General features: G+C 38.4%; 1 protein-coding gene across 1 annotated transcript in view; it reads left to right on the top strand.

Moving 5' to 3' along the window:
- Window positions 1–5,473: 5,473 nt before the first annotated feature.
- The window catches only part of LOC138365099 (uncharacterized), a 27,497-nt gene continuing 13,421 nt past the window's right edge, over window positions 5,474–19,549 (top strand). Inside the window, exon 1 of the mRNA XM_069325213.1 lies at window positions 5,474–6,360. Within this exon, the coding sequence (XP_069181314.1) occupies window positions 6,201–6,360 (160 nt within the window). The 5' untranslated portion in view covers window positions 5,474–6,200. The remainder of the gene's footprint in view (window positions 6,361–19,549) is intronic.

Here is a 19,549-nt window from a genome sequence, read left to right as displayed (position 1 = left end):
AATGCACCTTACAACACTGGAAGACAGAAGAGTGAGGGGGAGACATGCTCACTACCTAAAAAATCCTCAGAGGAATTGACAGGGTAGACAAGGATAAACTATTCAACACTGGTGGTACGCGAACTAGGGGACACAGGTGGAAACTGAGAACCCAAATGAGCCACAGGGACATTAGAAAGAACATTTTCAGTGTCAGAGTAGTTAACAGGTGGAATGCATTAGGCAGAGATGTGGTGGAGGCTGACACCATACACAGTTTTAAATGTAGATATGATAGAGCCCAGTAGGCTCAGGAATCTATTCACCAGTTGATTGACAGTTGAGAGGAGGGGACCAAAGAGCCAAAGCTCAACCCCCGCAAGCACAAATAGATGAGTACCACCATGTGTCTTACAGGCACACTCTCCCATGGTACATCACCACCATGTGTCTTACAGGCACACTCTCCCATGGTACATCACCACCATGTGTCTTACTGGTGAGCACATCTAGGTGAGCACATCTAGGTGAGCACATCTAGGTGAGCACATCTAGGTGAGCACATCTAAGTGAGTACATCTAGGTGAGCATATCTAGGTGAGCACATACAGGTAGGAACATCTAGGTGAGCACATACAGGTAGGAACATCTAGGTGAGCACATACAGGTAGGAACATCTAGGTGAGCACATACAGGTAGGAACATCTAGGTGAGCACATACAGGTAGGAACATCTAGGTAAGCACATCTAGGTTAGCACTTACAGGTAGGAACATCTAGGTGAGCACATCTAGGTGAGCACATCTAGGTGAGCACATCTAGGTGAACACATCTAGGTGAGCACATCCAGGTGAGCACATCTAGGTGAGCACATCTAGGGGGAGCACATCTAGGTGAGCATCTCTAGGTGAGCACATCTAGGTGAGCACCTCTAGGTGAGCACATCTAGGTGAGCACATCTAGGTGAGCACCTCTAGGTGAGCACATCTAGGTGAGCACATCTAGGTAAGCACATACAGGTGAGCACATCAACTGTGCCTATAATCTTACTGTTTATAGGCATAGATGATCACCTAGATGTGCTCACCTAGACGTGATCACCTAGATGTGCTCACCTAGACGTGATCACATATCATACTACGGTCGTGTGTAGTGATTATTTAGTGTCAGAGTGGTTGACAAATGGAATACATTAGGAAGTAATGTGGTGGAGGCAAACTCCATACACAGTGTCAAGTGTAGATATGATAGAGCCCAATAGGCTCAGGCACCTGTACACTACCGCAAGCACAAATAGGTGAGTACCTTCATGTGCTCATTTAGTTGTTCTCACTCTAATTATCAGTCTTTCATCTTGTTTATTACTTAAGTATTACTGATACCTTAAATTAGTTTTAATATTTAAATTATAAACAATAATATAATATAAAAAAAATATAAGAAAAATAATAATACATAAAATAAAATATAATAAAAATAATATAATATAAAATAATATAATTTAATTTCAAGAAATTTAACTTTAAACACAAAGATGTGAAAAGGGTTCAGATTAGGCTCAAACCTTTCACAAGAGATTCATATTGGTGTATGAATGGATTATGAATGACTCATGTTAGGAGTGTAAAGTTGCCACAACATCTCAAATTAGTGTTAGATACATATGTCTTGGTTATAAGTTTTGGAAACCTATTTAAGTCCACACACAATATCGTATCTGATACGATAAAACAAACGTTTCCAATCCTTTCAAATACTTTCCAGATATGTTGTGGCAACCTAAAATTGTTTGCTGGGATACCACCCCACAGGATAGGTATGGGGTCCAATATTACCGATAGGATGAGTATGGGGTCCAATAAGGCCCACTGGATGTGTATGGCTTCCATTGTCGCCCATAAGATGAGTATTTGGTCCTGTATCACCCACAGGATTAGTATATAGAGTCCACTGCCGCCCACAGGGTCGGTAAGGGGTCCACTGCCGCCCACAGGGTCGGTAGGGGGCCCACTACCGCCCACACGGTCGGTAGGGGATCCACTGCCGCCCACAGGGTCAGTAGGGGGTCCACTACCGCCCACACGGAAGGTAGGAGGTCCACTGCCGCCCACAGGGTCGGTAAGGGATCCACTACCGCCCACAGGGTCGGTAAGGAGTCCACTACCGCCCACATGGCCGGTAGGGGGTCCACTGCCACCCACATGGTCGGTAGGGGGTCCACTACCGCCCACAGGGTCAGTAAGGGGTCCACTTCCGCCCACAGGGTCGGTAGGGGGTCCACTACCGCTCACAGGGTCAGTAAGGGGTCTACTTCCGCCCACAGGGTCAGTAGGGGGTTTACTGCCGCCCACAGGGTCGGTAGGGGGTCCACTGCCGCCCACAGGGTCAGTAAGGGGTCCACTTCTGCCCACAGGGTCAGTAGGGGGTCCACTACCGCCCACAGGGTCGGTAGGGGGTCCACTGCCGCCCACAGGGTCGGTAAGGGGTCCACTGCCGCCCACAGGGTCGGTAGGGGGTCCACTGCCACCCACATGGTCGGTAGGGGGTCCACTACCGCCCACAGGGTCAGTAAGGGGTCCACTTCCGCCCACAGGGTCAGTAGGGGGTTCACTGCTGCCCACAGGGTCGGTAGGGGGTCCACTGCCGCCCACAGGGTCAGTAAGGGGTCCACTTCCGCCCACAGGGTCAGTAGGGGGTCCACTACCACCCACAGGGTCGGTAGGGGGTCCACTGCCGCCCACAGGGTCGGTAAGGGGTCCACTGCCGCCCACAGGGTCGGTAGGGGGGTTCACTGCCACCCACATGGTCGGTAGGGGGTCCACTACCGCCCAGAGGGTCAGTAGGGGGTCCACTACCGCCCACAGGGTCGGTAGGGGGTCCACTACCGCCCACAGGGTTGGTAGGGGTCCACTACCGCCCACAGGGTCAGTAGGGGGTCCACTACCGCCCACAGGGTCAGTAAGGGGTCCACTACCGCCTACAGGAACCCAGGGACAAAGTGCTCGTGATACGCCAGCCATTTGCAAATATGAAGATATGGTTGATTATATTATATTCTATGTCATAGATGTTCATTATATGACAAATATTTTAGACCCCAAAATGGACCCCTGAGGTACTCCACTTACCACATTTCATCAGATTCATTCCCATTTAGTATGACCCTTTGCTCTCTTTGTTTTAAGTATTGTTTTGTCCATTCTACAATGTATTCCATGAACCTGTAATTTCCTTGTTAGTCTTTCATGTGGTACCTTATTAAAGTCTTTAGCAAAATCCATTTATACTACATCCACCGGAAACCCTTTCTCTGAGTACCATGGTACCATATCCAAGAAGTGAGGAGGTGTATAAGTTAGCATTCAGAATGGGTACCCACCTCCCGTGCAAGTGTAGGGACCCATAGCCGTGGAGAAGAAAATATACAATACTCAGAGAAGACCTTGTGGATCCTCACTGAACACTTTGATATTTTCTTCTCCTACCACCCCCCTATTCTTTTGGTATGTGTGTATATTTATCTAACTATAAACTCAGGTAACATCTGTTTTTAAGAAGACCTTGGTGTGTTGACTGAATAACATTGTTCACTGATAGATGGTAAATGATTCCCTCCTTTAGGATTTTCACCATCAGCTTGCAAGCTGATCGGACATTAGTTTTGTGCTGAACTCTTTTTGATTTTTTTAATACTGATAGGGTGAAATGTTCATATTTAAAATCTTGGGGGATTATCCCTTGGTTCAGATATTTTGTGGAAAGTAGTTTCAGCAGTATGCATAGTTCTTCTGTCAGTATAAGGTATGTTTTCTTTTGTACCATAGAATACACAGGAAGGTGTTATAATGTTGTGTTAGCTTTTCTGTACAATTTGTTTTATTTTTGTTAGTATATGAGGCTATGCAATGAATTCAAATATTTACACTACCAATCAATTTTTCAGATAGATCATCGGATTTTTGACAGTATGGTGTACATACCAGATGTTCCAAAAATAACTATAGACAATAATAATGGTATTATGTTTACTATTTTTATACTTTATATAGGAAGACTGGTTCATGTCAATGATCCTTTTATATATATCTTCAAAATTTTCATACATTCCTTTCACTTTGTTACACTTGTAAAAACTTATTCCTAGCTAAATATATATAGGTGTTAATACCACTGTTAAATGAACCTATTGATTTGTGTCCTTATTAGTTATAGCTTATTTATGTTGACCCAGCACCTTACTAAAGGGATTACCTTAACTTGTGTCACTATCTCTCTAGGGGGCTCCAGGTAGGCAGTATAGGTAATGCCACTAACATGCATATCATTATGGGGAAAGTCCATAATTTAACACATAATTATAAGTAGGTAATTTGTAGCCAAATTTGAAGATTATTAATAGGTACATTGTAGCATAATTTTGCATAAGCATAATTTTCTGGTTTTCTTCTTGCACTTTTTCTTCTAACACTATAATTTTCTCTTCAGAATTTCACCGGAGAATAGCAGTGATGACTAGAGAACCTCTTGAGCGCCAGTACCAGAAAGTCCTTTTTTGGCCCATTTTTAAGTGTATGCTAGACAATTATGGAGATTAAATTACTATAACACTGAACAACTTGGTAGCATAAGGTTAGTTATAGTAATATCTAGAGATTTGTCTGAAAATATGTTGATATACAATTTGCAATTATGTACCCATGCTTAAATCTTCCAATGTGGCACCCAGACATTCTGCCTGCTATACTTTCACCACCACACATTCACAATGAGGACTGTTCTACTAGTGGCAGAACTTACTCAAAGTTATTTGGCAGTTGGTGAAGAAACTTTGGAATCATTTGATGTTGGTTATGTCCCAACATCATTTGTTGGTATTTATATGAGGGTTTATTTAATGGACACACATCATAAATATTATGTACAGAACTTGTGCTTAATGCTTATAAAATTTTGTTTAACATATTATACTAATCATTCTAAATAATCAATAATCAAAAAAGAAGAACAAATGCAGAGATTAATTAAGGAGAAAGCAGAGCAATGCTGTTTGATTGGACATTGTCATTTTCTATCCATCAATGTATTTATATGTGAAAGGTATTATAATGCATTTATAGGTTAGTTATGGGTTCAGATCATGTACTACATATATTTTCCATTATAAATTAGCTACCATTTCCTTGAATTAACTGCTTGAACTTTTGCAATATAACAATAAGGTTAATTTGTGTAAAGTATATAGCATTTAATTTTATTAACCTAAATGTATGATTCAAAGTAATATCAAAAGTGTACACAAAAAAAATCACAGTATCGTGATATATCACAGGAACTGTGATGAGGGTTCGAACCCCATGCACTGAGTGTTCTCAGATGCATGCTCTAGTCCACTACGCTACGACATGGTCAAATGAATTGCAACTTGGAGTACTACTGCACCCACAAGGATCCCAAGGCATCCACTGAAGCCAAACAGGTTTCACACAATTCCCCATGAACTCGGTCTCTGTCATTCAGTAGTTCTGCCTTTCATGCCCCCATTTCAATGTCTTTCTCCGTGTATTGTTATATCACAATAATATGAATTCAATGTGTATTGAAAGGGCCATCAGAGGTAGAACTACTGGAGGTCATAGACCAAGTGCATGGGGAACTGCATGCAGAACCGCCCATGGAATGGGTAAGGGGCTGCATAATAAAGAAAAAAATGAATTGTGGGTGCAGTAGTAGCCTAGGTTGCAATTCTTTTGACCATGTTGTGGCGCATTCAACTACAGCAAGCATCTGGGAATGCCAAGCCCATAGGTTCGAACCACTCATCACGGTTAATGTGATTTGTTCATTAAATTTATTATATTTTCAAATAGGCCAGAGAGACGGAAATAACAGTTTCAAATGAGATCGACAAACTTGATGTTCAAAAGTCATTGATTCTAGAATGACGATCTGACCTACAAATGATTTGTAAGGAGTTAGAGTTAAACACTGGAACAACCTCGAAGAACATCAAATATTCTATCGAGGCAGTTGCAGACTCTATCAGGCATCGCAAAAATCTGATTGCCACTCATGTACGTAGGCCTACTATTTGTCTTTGTTAACTCTGAAGCATTTTCTGTTTAGCTCTTGTCCATAATTTCTATGTAGGTAACGGATAAGGAAAATTTTGTAACAACTTTATAACTTTCAGCCAAAAAAACTTTATTTGCAGCATCCAGTAAAATGCGCTGTTCACTCCAGCAGAAAAATGAGTGTGACAGGAAAAAGCTTCAAGGCTTCATAAAAACCTACAATAGTGAAAACTCTGAAACTCTCAGTGAAAAGAATGCAATAGAAGGTATCCTGCCATGGCACAATTTACTGCCTCATCATAGCAAAAATGGTATGTAAATACATCTTATTTTATCAGGGGTTACAATTTGGCATTATCAAGACAAGTAACATTTAGCATGCATAATGGATAAGCTTTGCTTATTTTTAAAGACAAATATCATCACTACTATTTGTAAAATAGGCGCAGTATCATAATCTGTAGGTTTTTATCAGGTTGATACTGCAAAATAAACTATGTATGGAATGTACCCAATTACCCAATCTCCCAATCTTTATGTACTTAACCCAAACAACTTTATCATTGTGTTCATTGCTGTCTTCTTTTATGTGCTAGCCATATGCTGTAATGTGCCCACTAATTTTTGTTAAACTACCATTCAAGCTGTCATTGCAATCAATCTGAGCTACCTATGTGCTTTAATATACCTACAATTTTCTCTCATCTTTTATTTTTTTTCTTGCTTTGTAACTGTTATCATTTTTTATAAATTTTGCAGGTAAATACCTACTTAAAATTTTCTTTGATTAAGGACCTGGCCGAAACGCTGCGCATACTAGTGGCTTTACAAGATTGTAATTACTATGCTATGTATCCTCAATCCCAATGTACCTTCTGTATATAAATAAATAAATAAATAAATGTATTATGCAAGAAACTAAACTGTAATTACATTAAATTAAGTTTTAGTTTACTTACAGTAAATAAATTTTCTTCTTTTATTAGTGTCCCTGGCTCAAAAAAAGAAGGCAGTAGAAGATAGTAGTGTAAAGTGCGACTAGAACCGCGCACGTCACCTGCCCAGGTGGCACTCATGAGTGCCAGGTGGGCAGGTGGTGCGCAGGTGTCTAGTCGCACAGGGTTTTGGGGGGAATTTTCCCGGAAGTTTGGCGCGTGTCGGACGCGTGTGAGCGTCCGGTGTTAGGGTATGTGGTCAGGAAAGAGGGGAGGTCATGTTGTTGGGTGCCAGGTGGTGCGCGTCGTCGTAGTCGCAAAGGGTTTGGGGGGGAATTTTCCCGGAAGTTTGGCGCGTGTCGGAGGTGTGTGAGCGTTGGGTGTTAGGGTATGTGGTCAGGAAAGAGTGGAGGAGATGATGTTTGGATGTAGGAGAGTATGTGGTAGAGTAAGAAATACAAGGATAGGAGTGGAATAAGAGGAAAGAGTAAATGAATATGTATGTGTGTTTGGCGTAGACTTAATCCTGTGTGAAGATAATAGTTTTGATGATAGTAGGTAAGTAATGTAAATAGAGGTTGAGTGAGAGGGGACCCAACATAGTCCGTTATGTTGTTTGGGGTGGGGGGAGGGGTGGGGGAGGGAGGGAGGGAGGGAAGGGTGAGGGGAGCTTCCCCTCGTCGTGAGACTGCTCGGGATCATTTGCGGTTTTGCCAAACTATTAGCTCCCCCTACAGGAAGCCGTAAGTGGGAGAGGATGAGAGAGCAGAGTCCAGGAGGAGTGATGTGGACCATTTGCCTTAATGGCTTTTCGATGTCTTAAGACAAGACTTGGAGATGTTCACCCCAGCATGGCTCTACCTCCTCTGCGAATCGTTAAGGAGGGGGCTAGGGTCTTACCCCCGCTAGCAGGGGGCCCACCTGTCATCGTCAATCACCCCCACCCCTCCCATACCATCAGGGGGCCCCCTCTCCATCCCCTCCTACCTTCTAGAGTGGGGCACACCTCTTCCCCTTACCTTCTAGAGTGGTACGGACCAGGATCACATACCGTCTCATCGACCTGAGAAGTGTCACCACATGGCACATCACTTAGTAAACTCAGTCAAAGTCAGTAGGTTCGCATTTACTAAAAGAGAGAAACATTTCACATCGTCACGGAGACGCGATCTCTACCTACAAATTGTTCTTGTTAACTGTGATCATTGAAATGTATGCATGTTTACTCAATCTCCATCATCTCTTCTTCCTACAGCCATTACTGTTGTGCAGAGCTTGTATCACACAACGGCGTTATCATAGCAAGACAATGTCACAGAATGTTCAAGACTCCTGAATGAATGAACCGGCACGCCATCTCGTTAAGGTCTAACCTTCGCGGCGGTTTGAGACGTTGTGAGATGGATGGACTAGGTAGTGGGATGGCCTTACCCTCTCCCATCCACCCCCACCAAACCCCTACCCCCTCCCACCCCCATCCTCTCTCCTTACCATCAAGTATCACTGCACCCTTCCCAGACCAGATGTTCTGTGCAAAGCCTTTAGTATTTTTTTTCTGATCATATGTATAACCTTGTATCGCAACATGACCAACATGGTATCATCATTCTTTGCTCAAATAGCATTTTTTTAGGAATATCCAGTCATAAGCTGGTCTTCAATCTTATTATTATAACAAATCATAATTTGTTGTAAACACAACTGCATGGGATATACATAGCAGTCAGTGGTTTCTCTCTCTCTCTCTCTCTCTCTCTCTCTCTCTCTCTCTCTCTCTCTCTCTCTCTCTCTCTCTCTCTCTCTCTCTCTCTCTCTCTATATATATATATATATATATATATATATATATATATATATATATATATATATATATATAAATATATATATATATATATATATATATCTCTCGCTCTCTCTCTCGCTCTCTCTCTCTCTCTCTCTCTCTCTCTCTCTCTCTCTCTCTCTCTCTCTCTCTCTCTCTCTCCAGATCATTTAATAGTTGGGGAAAGTAACATCAATTCCTTTCTCCTGCTGCCGCTGTTCACGTATCTTTTTTCATTTCACTTAGACTGACAGCGCATCAGAGGATGGACGACTAATGTCAATTTTCGAGCCCCCATCACTCTCACCCTTATAACCTTGTAAGGTAACACGACCAATATGGTAACTTCGTTCTTTGCCCAATATCATTTTAAGAGTAACGAGCAACTTTCTGTCCGATGTCTGAGTAATGAAATGTAAACCATGTTTAGCCATTACATCCAAACACAATAAAATATTACCACAAGCTTGTTTAGTTCTTGTATCACATAACGTAACGTCGCGTTTATTCAACAACTGATAGACATAGCATAATATAGCTTCATATTCACTGTGGTAAAACAAACATACACATCACGGTCAGTCCTCGCTATACCTCAAACGCGCCGTTCATTCTCTCTCCCTTAGGTGTGCAATGTTCCACACATACAAATTCCAAGCAAAGTAAACATATATACGACAATATGGAAAAACACAGCCTTGATACTATTATTAAATTGACTTGTTCATTATCCCCGAGTTCAAGGCTGTCTCTCTTAAGACCTACATCACCCAAATGTAAACACCAATCGATGAGAATAAGACCGGATGAGTCGATAGTGAAATAGCTCGGGGGCTGTCTATTTTCAGTTCTTGTAACACAGTCAATGTAGCGTAATGGGAAAACAGTCTTTCTACTGCCTACATAAATAGCATTTGAAAATGTATGCAAGTCTAGACAATCTCCTATAGCCCTTACATTCTAAACACAAATAAAATATTAGCACACACTTGCATCGCATTATATTTTCATTAAGTAACGTGGAGATCAACTTTCTGGCTGTTGTCCGAATATCATTATTGAAATGTGAACCCCATTTAGCCAAACACAATATCTCCATTACATCTCATAGCATATAAATATTACGGTCTGCAAGTTTTTAGCCCTCTGTAACACAATGTAACATAACGTAACGCAAATCAACTTTTTGCAGTCCAAAATGTCATTTTGAAATGAAAAGTGAGGCTTAGTCCATCTCCATTACATCTCTTACCATGTAAATATTGGCGTCTACCAGTTTTAGCCCTCTGTAACACAATGTAACGTAACGTAACGCAAATCAACATTTTGCAGTCCAAAATGTCATTTTGAAACAAAAAGTGAGGCTTAGTCCATCTCCATTACATCTCTTACCATATAAATATTGGTGTCTACCAGTTTTAGACCCTGTAACACATTGTAACGTAACGTGGTAATCATCCTCATATTTCTACAGACCAAATAACATTTTTAAATGAAAGTGTGACTTAGTCCAACTCCATTACATCTCTTACCATATAAATATTGGCGTCTACCAGTTTTAGCCCTCTGTAACACAATGTAACGTAACGTAACGTAACGCAAATCAACTTTTTGCAGTCCAAAATGTCATTTTTAAATGAAAGTATGAGTTATCCCATCTCCATCTCTTACCATATAAATATTGACCTCTACCAGTTTTAGCCCTCTGTAACACAATGTAACGTAACGTAACGTAACGCAAATCAACTTTTTGCAGTCCAAAATGTCATTTTTAAACGAGAAGTGAGGCTTAGTCCATCTCCATTACATCTCTTACCATATAAATATTGGTGTCTACCAGTTTTAGCCCTCTGTAACACAATGTAACGCAACGTAATGTAACGCAAATCAACTTTTTGCAGTCCAAAATGTCATTTTGAAACGAAAAGTGAGGCTTAGTCCATCTCCATTACATCTCTTACCATATAAATATTGGTGTTTTTCCAGTTTTAGACCCTGTAACACATTGTAATGTAACGTGGTAATCATCCTCATATTTCTACAGACCAAATAACATTTTTAAATGAAAGTATGACTTAGTCCATCTCCATTACATCTCTTACCATATAAATATTGACCTCTACCAGTTTTAGCCCTCTGTAACACAATGTAACGTAACGTAACGTAACGCAAATCAACTTTTGCAGTCCAAAATGGCATTTTTAATTGAAAGTATGACTTAGCCCATCTCCATTACATCTCTTACCATATAAATATTGACCTCTACCAGTTTTAGCCCTCTGTAACACAATGTAACATAACGTAACATAACGCAAATCAACTTTTGCAGTCCAAAATGTCATTTTTAAATGAAAGTATGACTTAGTCCATCTCCTTCCATATGAATATTACGGACTACCAGTTTTAGCCCTCTGAAACACAATGTAACGTAACGTGGAAAATCAACTTTGTCGGATGACCAAATAACATTATTTTTGAAAACGACATCCATGTTTAGCCATTACATCCAAACACAAGAAAAATATTACCGCTTTCTTGAGAAACTTATATGTGGAGATCAGATCTCCAGAGTCCACACAATAAGCCGCACATCACACATCTTCTGTTTTCAAATCACAGCTCGCATCTAATTTAACCAGTTTAAGTTAAAAGCGAAGCTATACCTAATAAATTCCCTGTAACCTACCTTACCCTTCTATTGTCAACCAATGTCTGTTTTTTTCTTTAAAGAGCGCTGTTTGTCGACATAATTGTATTTGTGCTGCTTTTTCATCTTTGTTTTCATTTCTTGTTTTCATTCTACTCATTATGCTCAATTAGTATTAAGCTTGTCATTTAAGTTTATCATGCCCGAAACGCTTTGCGTAATAGTGGCTTTAGGCATTGTATGTACTAGCTATACCTATAAGTTAAACAATCCTTGTAATTATTTATTGTATGTATGTACCTTACCTAAATAAAATTGTATTGTATTGTATTGTATTGTTGTTAATGTTATTTTTTTTTTGCAGAAACTATGTTTTGAGATTATGCTCAATGTCAGCAATTACTATTCGTATCATCAAACTCCTTTCAGTCAACAAAAACAAGCAGAGGTGTCGCATAAACCACTAAAGATTTGATGTATGCAAGGTACATCATTTTTGACAATTCTGTCGCCGACTCACCTTAGCGAGATGACTGCGCGCAACAGTACCCGAGCACTCTTAATAATTTTATTCAAGCACTGTATTCATTATAGCACTGCATTCATTATAGCACTGTATTCATTATATACATTCATTCATTATTCAAGCACTGTATTCATATAGACATTAAGTCACTGCACATTCTCTCATGTGTATTAAACATATATAAAACGCTAAACTATAATGCCAATCCTGATCTCAAAAGCTTCATAGAAGGTTGTAACAGAACCCATGAGCACCACACCAGAAATAAATACAGTTTTGATATTCCTAGAGTACGACTTAATCAAACCAGAAATGCTCTACAAATCAAGGGGCCAGAATGTGGAATGACCTTCCCAACCATGTTAAAGACTGTACCTCTCTCAACCAGTTTAAGTTAAAAACGAAGCTATACCTAATAAATTCCCTGTAACCTACCTTACCCCTCTGTTGTCAACCCATGTAAGGTTTTTTTTTTTTTTTCAAATCAACGCTGTTTGAATGTAATTTTCTGTAATAATTTGTAATTGTATTTGTGCTGCTTTTTCAACAATGTTCCCCCCTCTTTTACCTCTATTTTTATTTGTTCTCAACACATTTTATTCTTTTTACCCATTAGTTTTAAGCTTTAGTCATTAATATTTTTCCTGCCCGAAACGCTTTGCGTAATAGTGGCTTTAGGCATTGTATGTACTAGCTCTATCTATAAAGCCAACAAACTTTGTAAAATCTCTTTATGTATGTACCTTACCTAAATAAAAATTATTATTATTATTATTATTATAACATAGCATAATGTAAGATTTTTTTTCACATTTCATATCGCGTGTGTAGATTAGAGAGAGAAGGCAAACATAGCTTGCAGCTAGTCAAAACTTATCATAACAGATATGATTTCACAGAGTTTTCAACCTTTGCCAGTTTTTCAATGTTTTCTCTTCACTTGTGCTAAGTGAGTCAGACAAAATGTGACATTTCATTTCATTATTACCCAGGCAATATGCTATTAGCTAGATAGTCAAAACATATAACAAGCATTATTTCACAAGAACTTTTTTTTCTAGCAAATAAGATTCCTTTAAGCAGTTCAACACATCAAACACCAGCAGTCCGCAAATTCCCTTTAGTCAATAATCATCTTTTACAGTATTTCTTGACTAAAATAGCACTCCAAAACATAAGTGGTCATTTTTATTCTCACTGTCACACTATAGTCAATAATTTGTTTCACAGAGTGACAAGTTATGCCTAGTGACGAGAATTCACGGTGAGCATAGTTTAAGAGAGTTCACACTGTATTAATTACTGTCACGGTTATCTTATGTTATGTTTATGAAGATCATTACTTCTTATTATTAACATTTTTTTCTTGCCCCACAGCTTTTCCGTCTTCTCATATTCTTTTTCAAATAAAGTTCGCTTACTGTTTTCCAGTAGATTGGCTTCACATTACATATATTAATCAGTTTTCAAATTCAGTTCAGTTTCTTTTCAATATCACAGCTTTGTTGTCCCCCTGCCAGTATCTAGTTCAAGACCTCTTATTATCATTGTCATTAATACTGCTATCATCAACCATGTATTGGATGTCTCAGACATTCAGTTAACAACAACTTAGTAAGTGTTTAATGAACGCGAGAATCACTTCATGTGCACTCATTTTAGTTTAGTTTAAAGTTTTCCATCTTGAATTAATACTACTATCACCAACTATGTATTGGATAGCTCAGACATTCAGTTAACATCTCAGTAAGTGAAAATCACTTCATGTGAGCTCATTTTTAGTTTAGGATAAGGTTTTTCCATCGTGAAATACTATTATCATTAACCAGGTATTGGGTGGCTCTGCCATTCAGTTTACATCTCAGTAACTGTTTACTGAACATTGTTATCCCTCCATGCGACCTCATTTTTTAGTTTAAAGTTTCTCCATCGTAAAAAATAAAATATTACTATCACCAGCCATGTATTGGGTGGCTCAACCATTCAGTTTACAACTCAGTAACAGTTTACTGAACATAGATATCCCTCCATGTGACCTCATTTTTTAGTTTAAAGTTTCTCCATCGTAAAAAATAAAATATTACTATCACCAGCCATGTATTGGATGGCTCAACCATTCAGTTTACATCTCAGTAACTGTTTACTGAACATTGTTATTCCTCCATGCGACCTCATTTTTTTAGTTTAAAGTTTCTCCATCGTAAAAAATAAAATATTACTATCACCAGCCATGTATTGGGTAGCTCAACCATTCAGTTTACAACTCAGTAACAGTTTACTGAACATAGATATCCCTTCATGTGACCTCATTTTTTAGTTTAAAGTTTCTCCATCGTAAATAAAAAATAAAATATTACTATCACATACCTCGTATTGGCCGGCTCCAGCATTCAGTTTACAACTCAGTAAGTGTTTAATGAATGCAAAATCGCTACATGTGTGGTCATCTAGTTTAAAGTTTCTCAATCTTAAAATATCAGTCAAACCAGTCAGGACCTGCGGTCCTGACTGTCAGGAGTGGAGACGGGTTCAAGTAAAAAATGGCCACACAGGAAATGATTTCGACGTTCAGTGTTCAGTTAACACTCACTGAGTTGTAAATTGAAAGACTAAGCAAGCCAATGCATAGTTGATGATGATAGTAATATTTTAAGATTGAGAAACTTTAAACTAGATGACCACACATGTAGCGATTTTGCATTCAGTAAACACTTACTGAGTTGTAAACTGAAAGACTAAGCCGGCCAATGCATGATTGATGATGATAGCAATATTTTAAGATTGAGAAACTTTACACTAAATGACCACACATGTAGCGATTTTGCATTCAGTAAACACTTACTGAGTTGTAAACTGAATGCTGGAGCCGGCCAATACGAGGTATGTGATAGTAATATTTTATTTTTTATTTACGATGGAGAAACTTTAAACTAAAATATGAGGTCACATGGAGGGATATCTATGTTCAGTAAACTGTTACTGAGTTGTAAACTGAATGGTTGAGCTACCCAATACATGGCTGGTGATAGTAATATTTTATTTTTTACGATGGAGAAACTTTAAACTAAAAAAATGAGGTCGCATGGAGGGATAACAATGTTCAGTAAACAGTTACTGAGATGTAAACTGAATGGTTGAGTCATCCAATACATGGCTGGTGATAGTAATATTTTATTTTTTACGATGGAGAAACTTTAAACTAAAAAATGAGGTCACATTGAGGGATATCTATGTTCAGTAAACTGTTACTGAGTTGTAAACTGAATGGTTGAGCCACCCAATACATGGCTGGTGATAGTAATATTTTATTTTTTACGATGGAGAAACTCTAAACTAAAAAATGAGGTCGCATGGAGGGATAACAATGTTCAGTAAACAGTTACTGAGATGTAAACTGAATGGCAGAGCCACCCAATACCTGGTTAATGATAATAGTATTTCACGTTGGAAAAACCTTATCCTAAACTAAAAATGAGCTCACATGAAGTGATTTTCACTTACTGAGATGTTAACTGAATGTCTGAGCTATCCAATACATAGTTGGTGATAGTAGTATTAATTCAAGATGGAAAACTTTAAACTAAACTAAAATGAGCGCACATGAAGTGATTCTCGCATTCATTAAACACTTACTAAGTTGTTGTTAACTGAATGTCTGAGACATCCAATACATGGTTGATGATAGCAGTATTAATGACAATGATAATAAGATGTCTTGAACTAGATACTGGCAGGGGGACAACAAAGCTGTGATATTGAAAAGAAACTGAACTGAATTTGAAAATTGATTAATATATGTAATGTGAAGCCAATCTACTGGAAAACAGTAAGCGAACTTTATTTGAAAAAGAATATGAGAAGACGGAAAAGCTGTGGGGCAAGAAAAAAATGTTAAAAATAAGAAGTAATGATCTTCATAAACATAACATAAGATAACCGTGACCGTAATTAATACAGTGTGAACTCTCTTAAACTATGCTCATTGTGAAATCTCGTCACTAGGCATAACTTGTCACTGCGAAACAAATTATTGACTATAGTGTGACAGTGAGAATAAAAATGACCACTTATGTTTTGGAGTGCTATTTTAGTCAAGAAATACTGTAAAAGATGATTATTGACTAAAGGGAATTTGCGGACTGCTGGTGTTTGATGTGTTGAACTGCTTAAAGGAATCATATTTGCTAGAAAAAAAAGTTCTTGTGAAATAATGCTTGTTATATGATTTGAATATCTAGCTAATAGCATATTGCCTGGGTAATAATGAAATGAAATGTCACATTTTGTCTGACTCACTTAGCACGAGTGAAGAGAAAACATTGAAAAACTGGCAAAGGTTGAAAACTCTGTGAAATCATATCTGTTATGATAAGTTTTGACTAGCTGCAAGCTATGTTTGCCTTCTCTCTCTAATCTACACACGCGATATGAAATGTGAAAAAAATCTTACATTATGCTATGTTAACAGTGCTTGAATAAAATTATTAAGAGTGCTCGGGTACTGTTGCGCGCAGTCATCTCGCTAAGGTGAGTCGGTGACAGAATAGTCAAAAATGATGTACCTTGCATACATCAAATCTTTAGTGGTTTATACGACACCTCTGCTTGTTTTTGTTGACTGAAAGGAGTTTGATGATACGAATAGTAATTGCTGACATAGAGCATAATCTCAAAACATAGTTTCTGCAAAAAAAAAAAAATAACATTATATTAGATGCGAGCTGTGATTTGAAAACAGAAGATGTGTGATGTGCGGCTTATTGTGTGGACTCTGGAGATCTGATCTCCACATATAAGTTTCTCAAGAAAGCGGTAATATTTTTCTTGTGTTTGGATGTAATGGCTAAACATGGATGTCGTTTTCAATAATGTTATTTGGTCATCCGACAAAGTTGATTTTCCACGTTACGTTACATTGTGTTACAGAGGGCTAAAACTGGTAGTCCGTAATATTCATATGGAAGGAGATGGACTAAGTCATACTTTCATTTAAAAATGACATTTTGAACTGCAAAAGTTGATTTGCGTTACGTTACGTTAGGTTACATTGTGTTACAGAGGGCTAAAACTGGTAGAGGTCAATATTTATATGGTAAGAGATGTAATGGAGATGGGCTAAGTCATACTTTCAATTAAAAATGCCATTTTGGACTGCAAAAGTTGATTTACGTTACGTTACGTTACGTTACATTGTGTTACAGAGGGCTAAAACTGGTAGAGGTCAATATTTATATGGTAAGAAATGTAATGGAGATGGACTAAGTAATACTTTCATTTAAAAATGTTATTTGGTCTGTAGAAATATGAGGATGATTACCACGTTACGTTACAATGTGTTACAGGGTCTAAAACTGGTAGACACCAATATTTGTATGGTAAGAGATTTAATGGAGATGGACTAAGCCTCACTTTTTGTTTCAAAATGACATTTTGGACTGCAAAAAGTTGATTTGCATTATGTTACGTTGCGTTACATTGTGTTACAGAGGGCTAAAACTGGTAGACGCCAATATTTATATGGTAAGAGATGTAATGGAGATGGACTAAGCCTCACTTTTCGTTTCAAAATGACATTTTGGACTGCAAAAAGTTGATTTGCGTTACGTTACGTTACGTTACATTGTGTTACAGAGGGCTAAAACTGGTAGAGGTCAATATTTATATTGTAAGAGATGTAATGGAGATGGGCTAAGTCATACTTTCATTTAAAAATGACAATTTGGACTGCAAAAAGTTGATTTGCGTTACGTTACATTACGTTACATTGTGTTACAGAGGGCTAAAACTGGTAGACGCCAATATTTATATGGTAAGAGATTTAATGGAGATGGACTAAGTCATACTTTCATTTAAAAATGTTATTTGGTCTGTAGAAATATGAGGATGATTACCACGTTACGTTAAAATGTGTTACAGGGTCTAAAACTGGTAGACACCAATATTTATATGGTAAGAGATGTAATGGAGATGGACTAAGCCTCACTTTTCGTTTCAAAATGACATTTTGGACTGCAAAAAGTTGATTTGCGTTACGTTACGTTACGTTACGTTACATTGTGTTACAGAGGGCTAAAACTGGTAGACGCCAATATTTATATGGTAAGAGATGTAATGGAGATGGACTAAGCCTCACTTTTCGTTTCAAAATGACATTTTGGACTGCAAAAAGTTGATTTGCGTTACGTTACGTTACATTGTGTTACAGAGGGCTAAAAACTTGCAGACCGTAATATTTATATGCTATGAGATGTAATGGAGATATTGTGCTTGGCTAAATGGGGTTCACATTTCAATAATGATATTCGGACAACAGCCAGAAAGTTGATCTCCACGTTACTTAATGAAAATATAATGCGATGCAAGCGTGTGCTAATATTTTATTTGTGTTTAGAATGTAAGGGCTATAGGAGATTGTCTAGACTTGCATACATTTTCAAATGCTATTTATGTAGGCAGTAGAAAGACTGTTTTCCCATTACGCTACATTGACTGTGTTACAAGAACTGAAAATAGACATAGCCCTCGAGCTATTTCACTATCGACTCATCCGGTCTTATTCTCATCGATTGGTGTTTACATTTGGGTGATGTAGGTCTTAAGAGAGACAGCCTTGAACTCGGGGATAATGAACAAGTCAATTTAATAATAGTATCAAGGCTGTGTTTTTCCATATTGTCGTATATATGTTTACTTTGCTTGGAATTTGTATGTGTGGAACATTGCACACCTAAGGGAGAGAGAATGAACTGCGCGTTTGAGGTATAGCGAGGACTGACCGTGATGTGTATGTTTGTTTTACCACAGTGAATATGAAGCTATATTATGCTATGTCTATCAGTTGTTGAATAAACGCGACGTTACGTTATGTGATACAAGAACTAAACAAGCTTGTGGTAATATTTTATTGTGTTTGGATGTAATGGCTAAACATGGTTTACATTTCATTATTCAGACATCGGACAGAAAGTTGCTCGTTACTCTTAAAATGATATTGGGCAAAGAACGAAGTTACCATATTGGTCGTGTTACCTTACAAGGTTATAAGGGTGAGAGTGATGGGGGCTCGAAAATTGACATTAGTCGTCCATCCTCTGATGCGCTGTCAATCTAAGTGAAATGGAAAAAGATACGTGAATAGCGGCAGCAGGAGAAAGGAATTGATGTTACTTTCCCCAACTATTAAATGATCTGGAGATATATATATATATATATAGAGAGAGAGAGAGAGAGAGAGAGAAACCAATGACTGCTATGTATATCCCATGCAGTTGTGTTTACAACAAATTATGATTTGTTATAATAATAAGATTGAAGACCAGCTTATGACTGGATATTCTTAAAAAATGCTATTTGAGCAAAGAATGATGATACCATGTTGGTCACGTTGCGATACAAGGTTATACATATGATCAGAAAAAAAATACTAAAGGCTTTGCACAGAACATCTGGTCTGGGAAGGGTGCAGTGATACTTGATGGTAAGGAGAGAGGATGGGGGTGGGAGGGGGTAGGGGTTTGGTGGGGGTGGATGGGAGAGGGTAAGGCCATCCCACTACCTAGTCCATCCATCT

Source organism: Procambarus clarkii, chromosome 15 (assembly GCF_040958095.1).
Source record: "Procambarus clarkii isolate CNS0578487 chromosome 15, FALCON_Pclarkii_2.0, whole genome shotgun sequence".
NCBI classification, from domain to species: Eukaryota; Metazoa; Arthropoda; class Malacostraca; order Decapoda; family Cambaridae; genus Procambarus; species Procambarus clarkii.
Note: the sequence above shows the minus strand (reverse complement) of the source record. Positions and strands in the feature narration are given on the sequence as shown.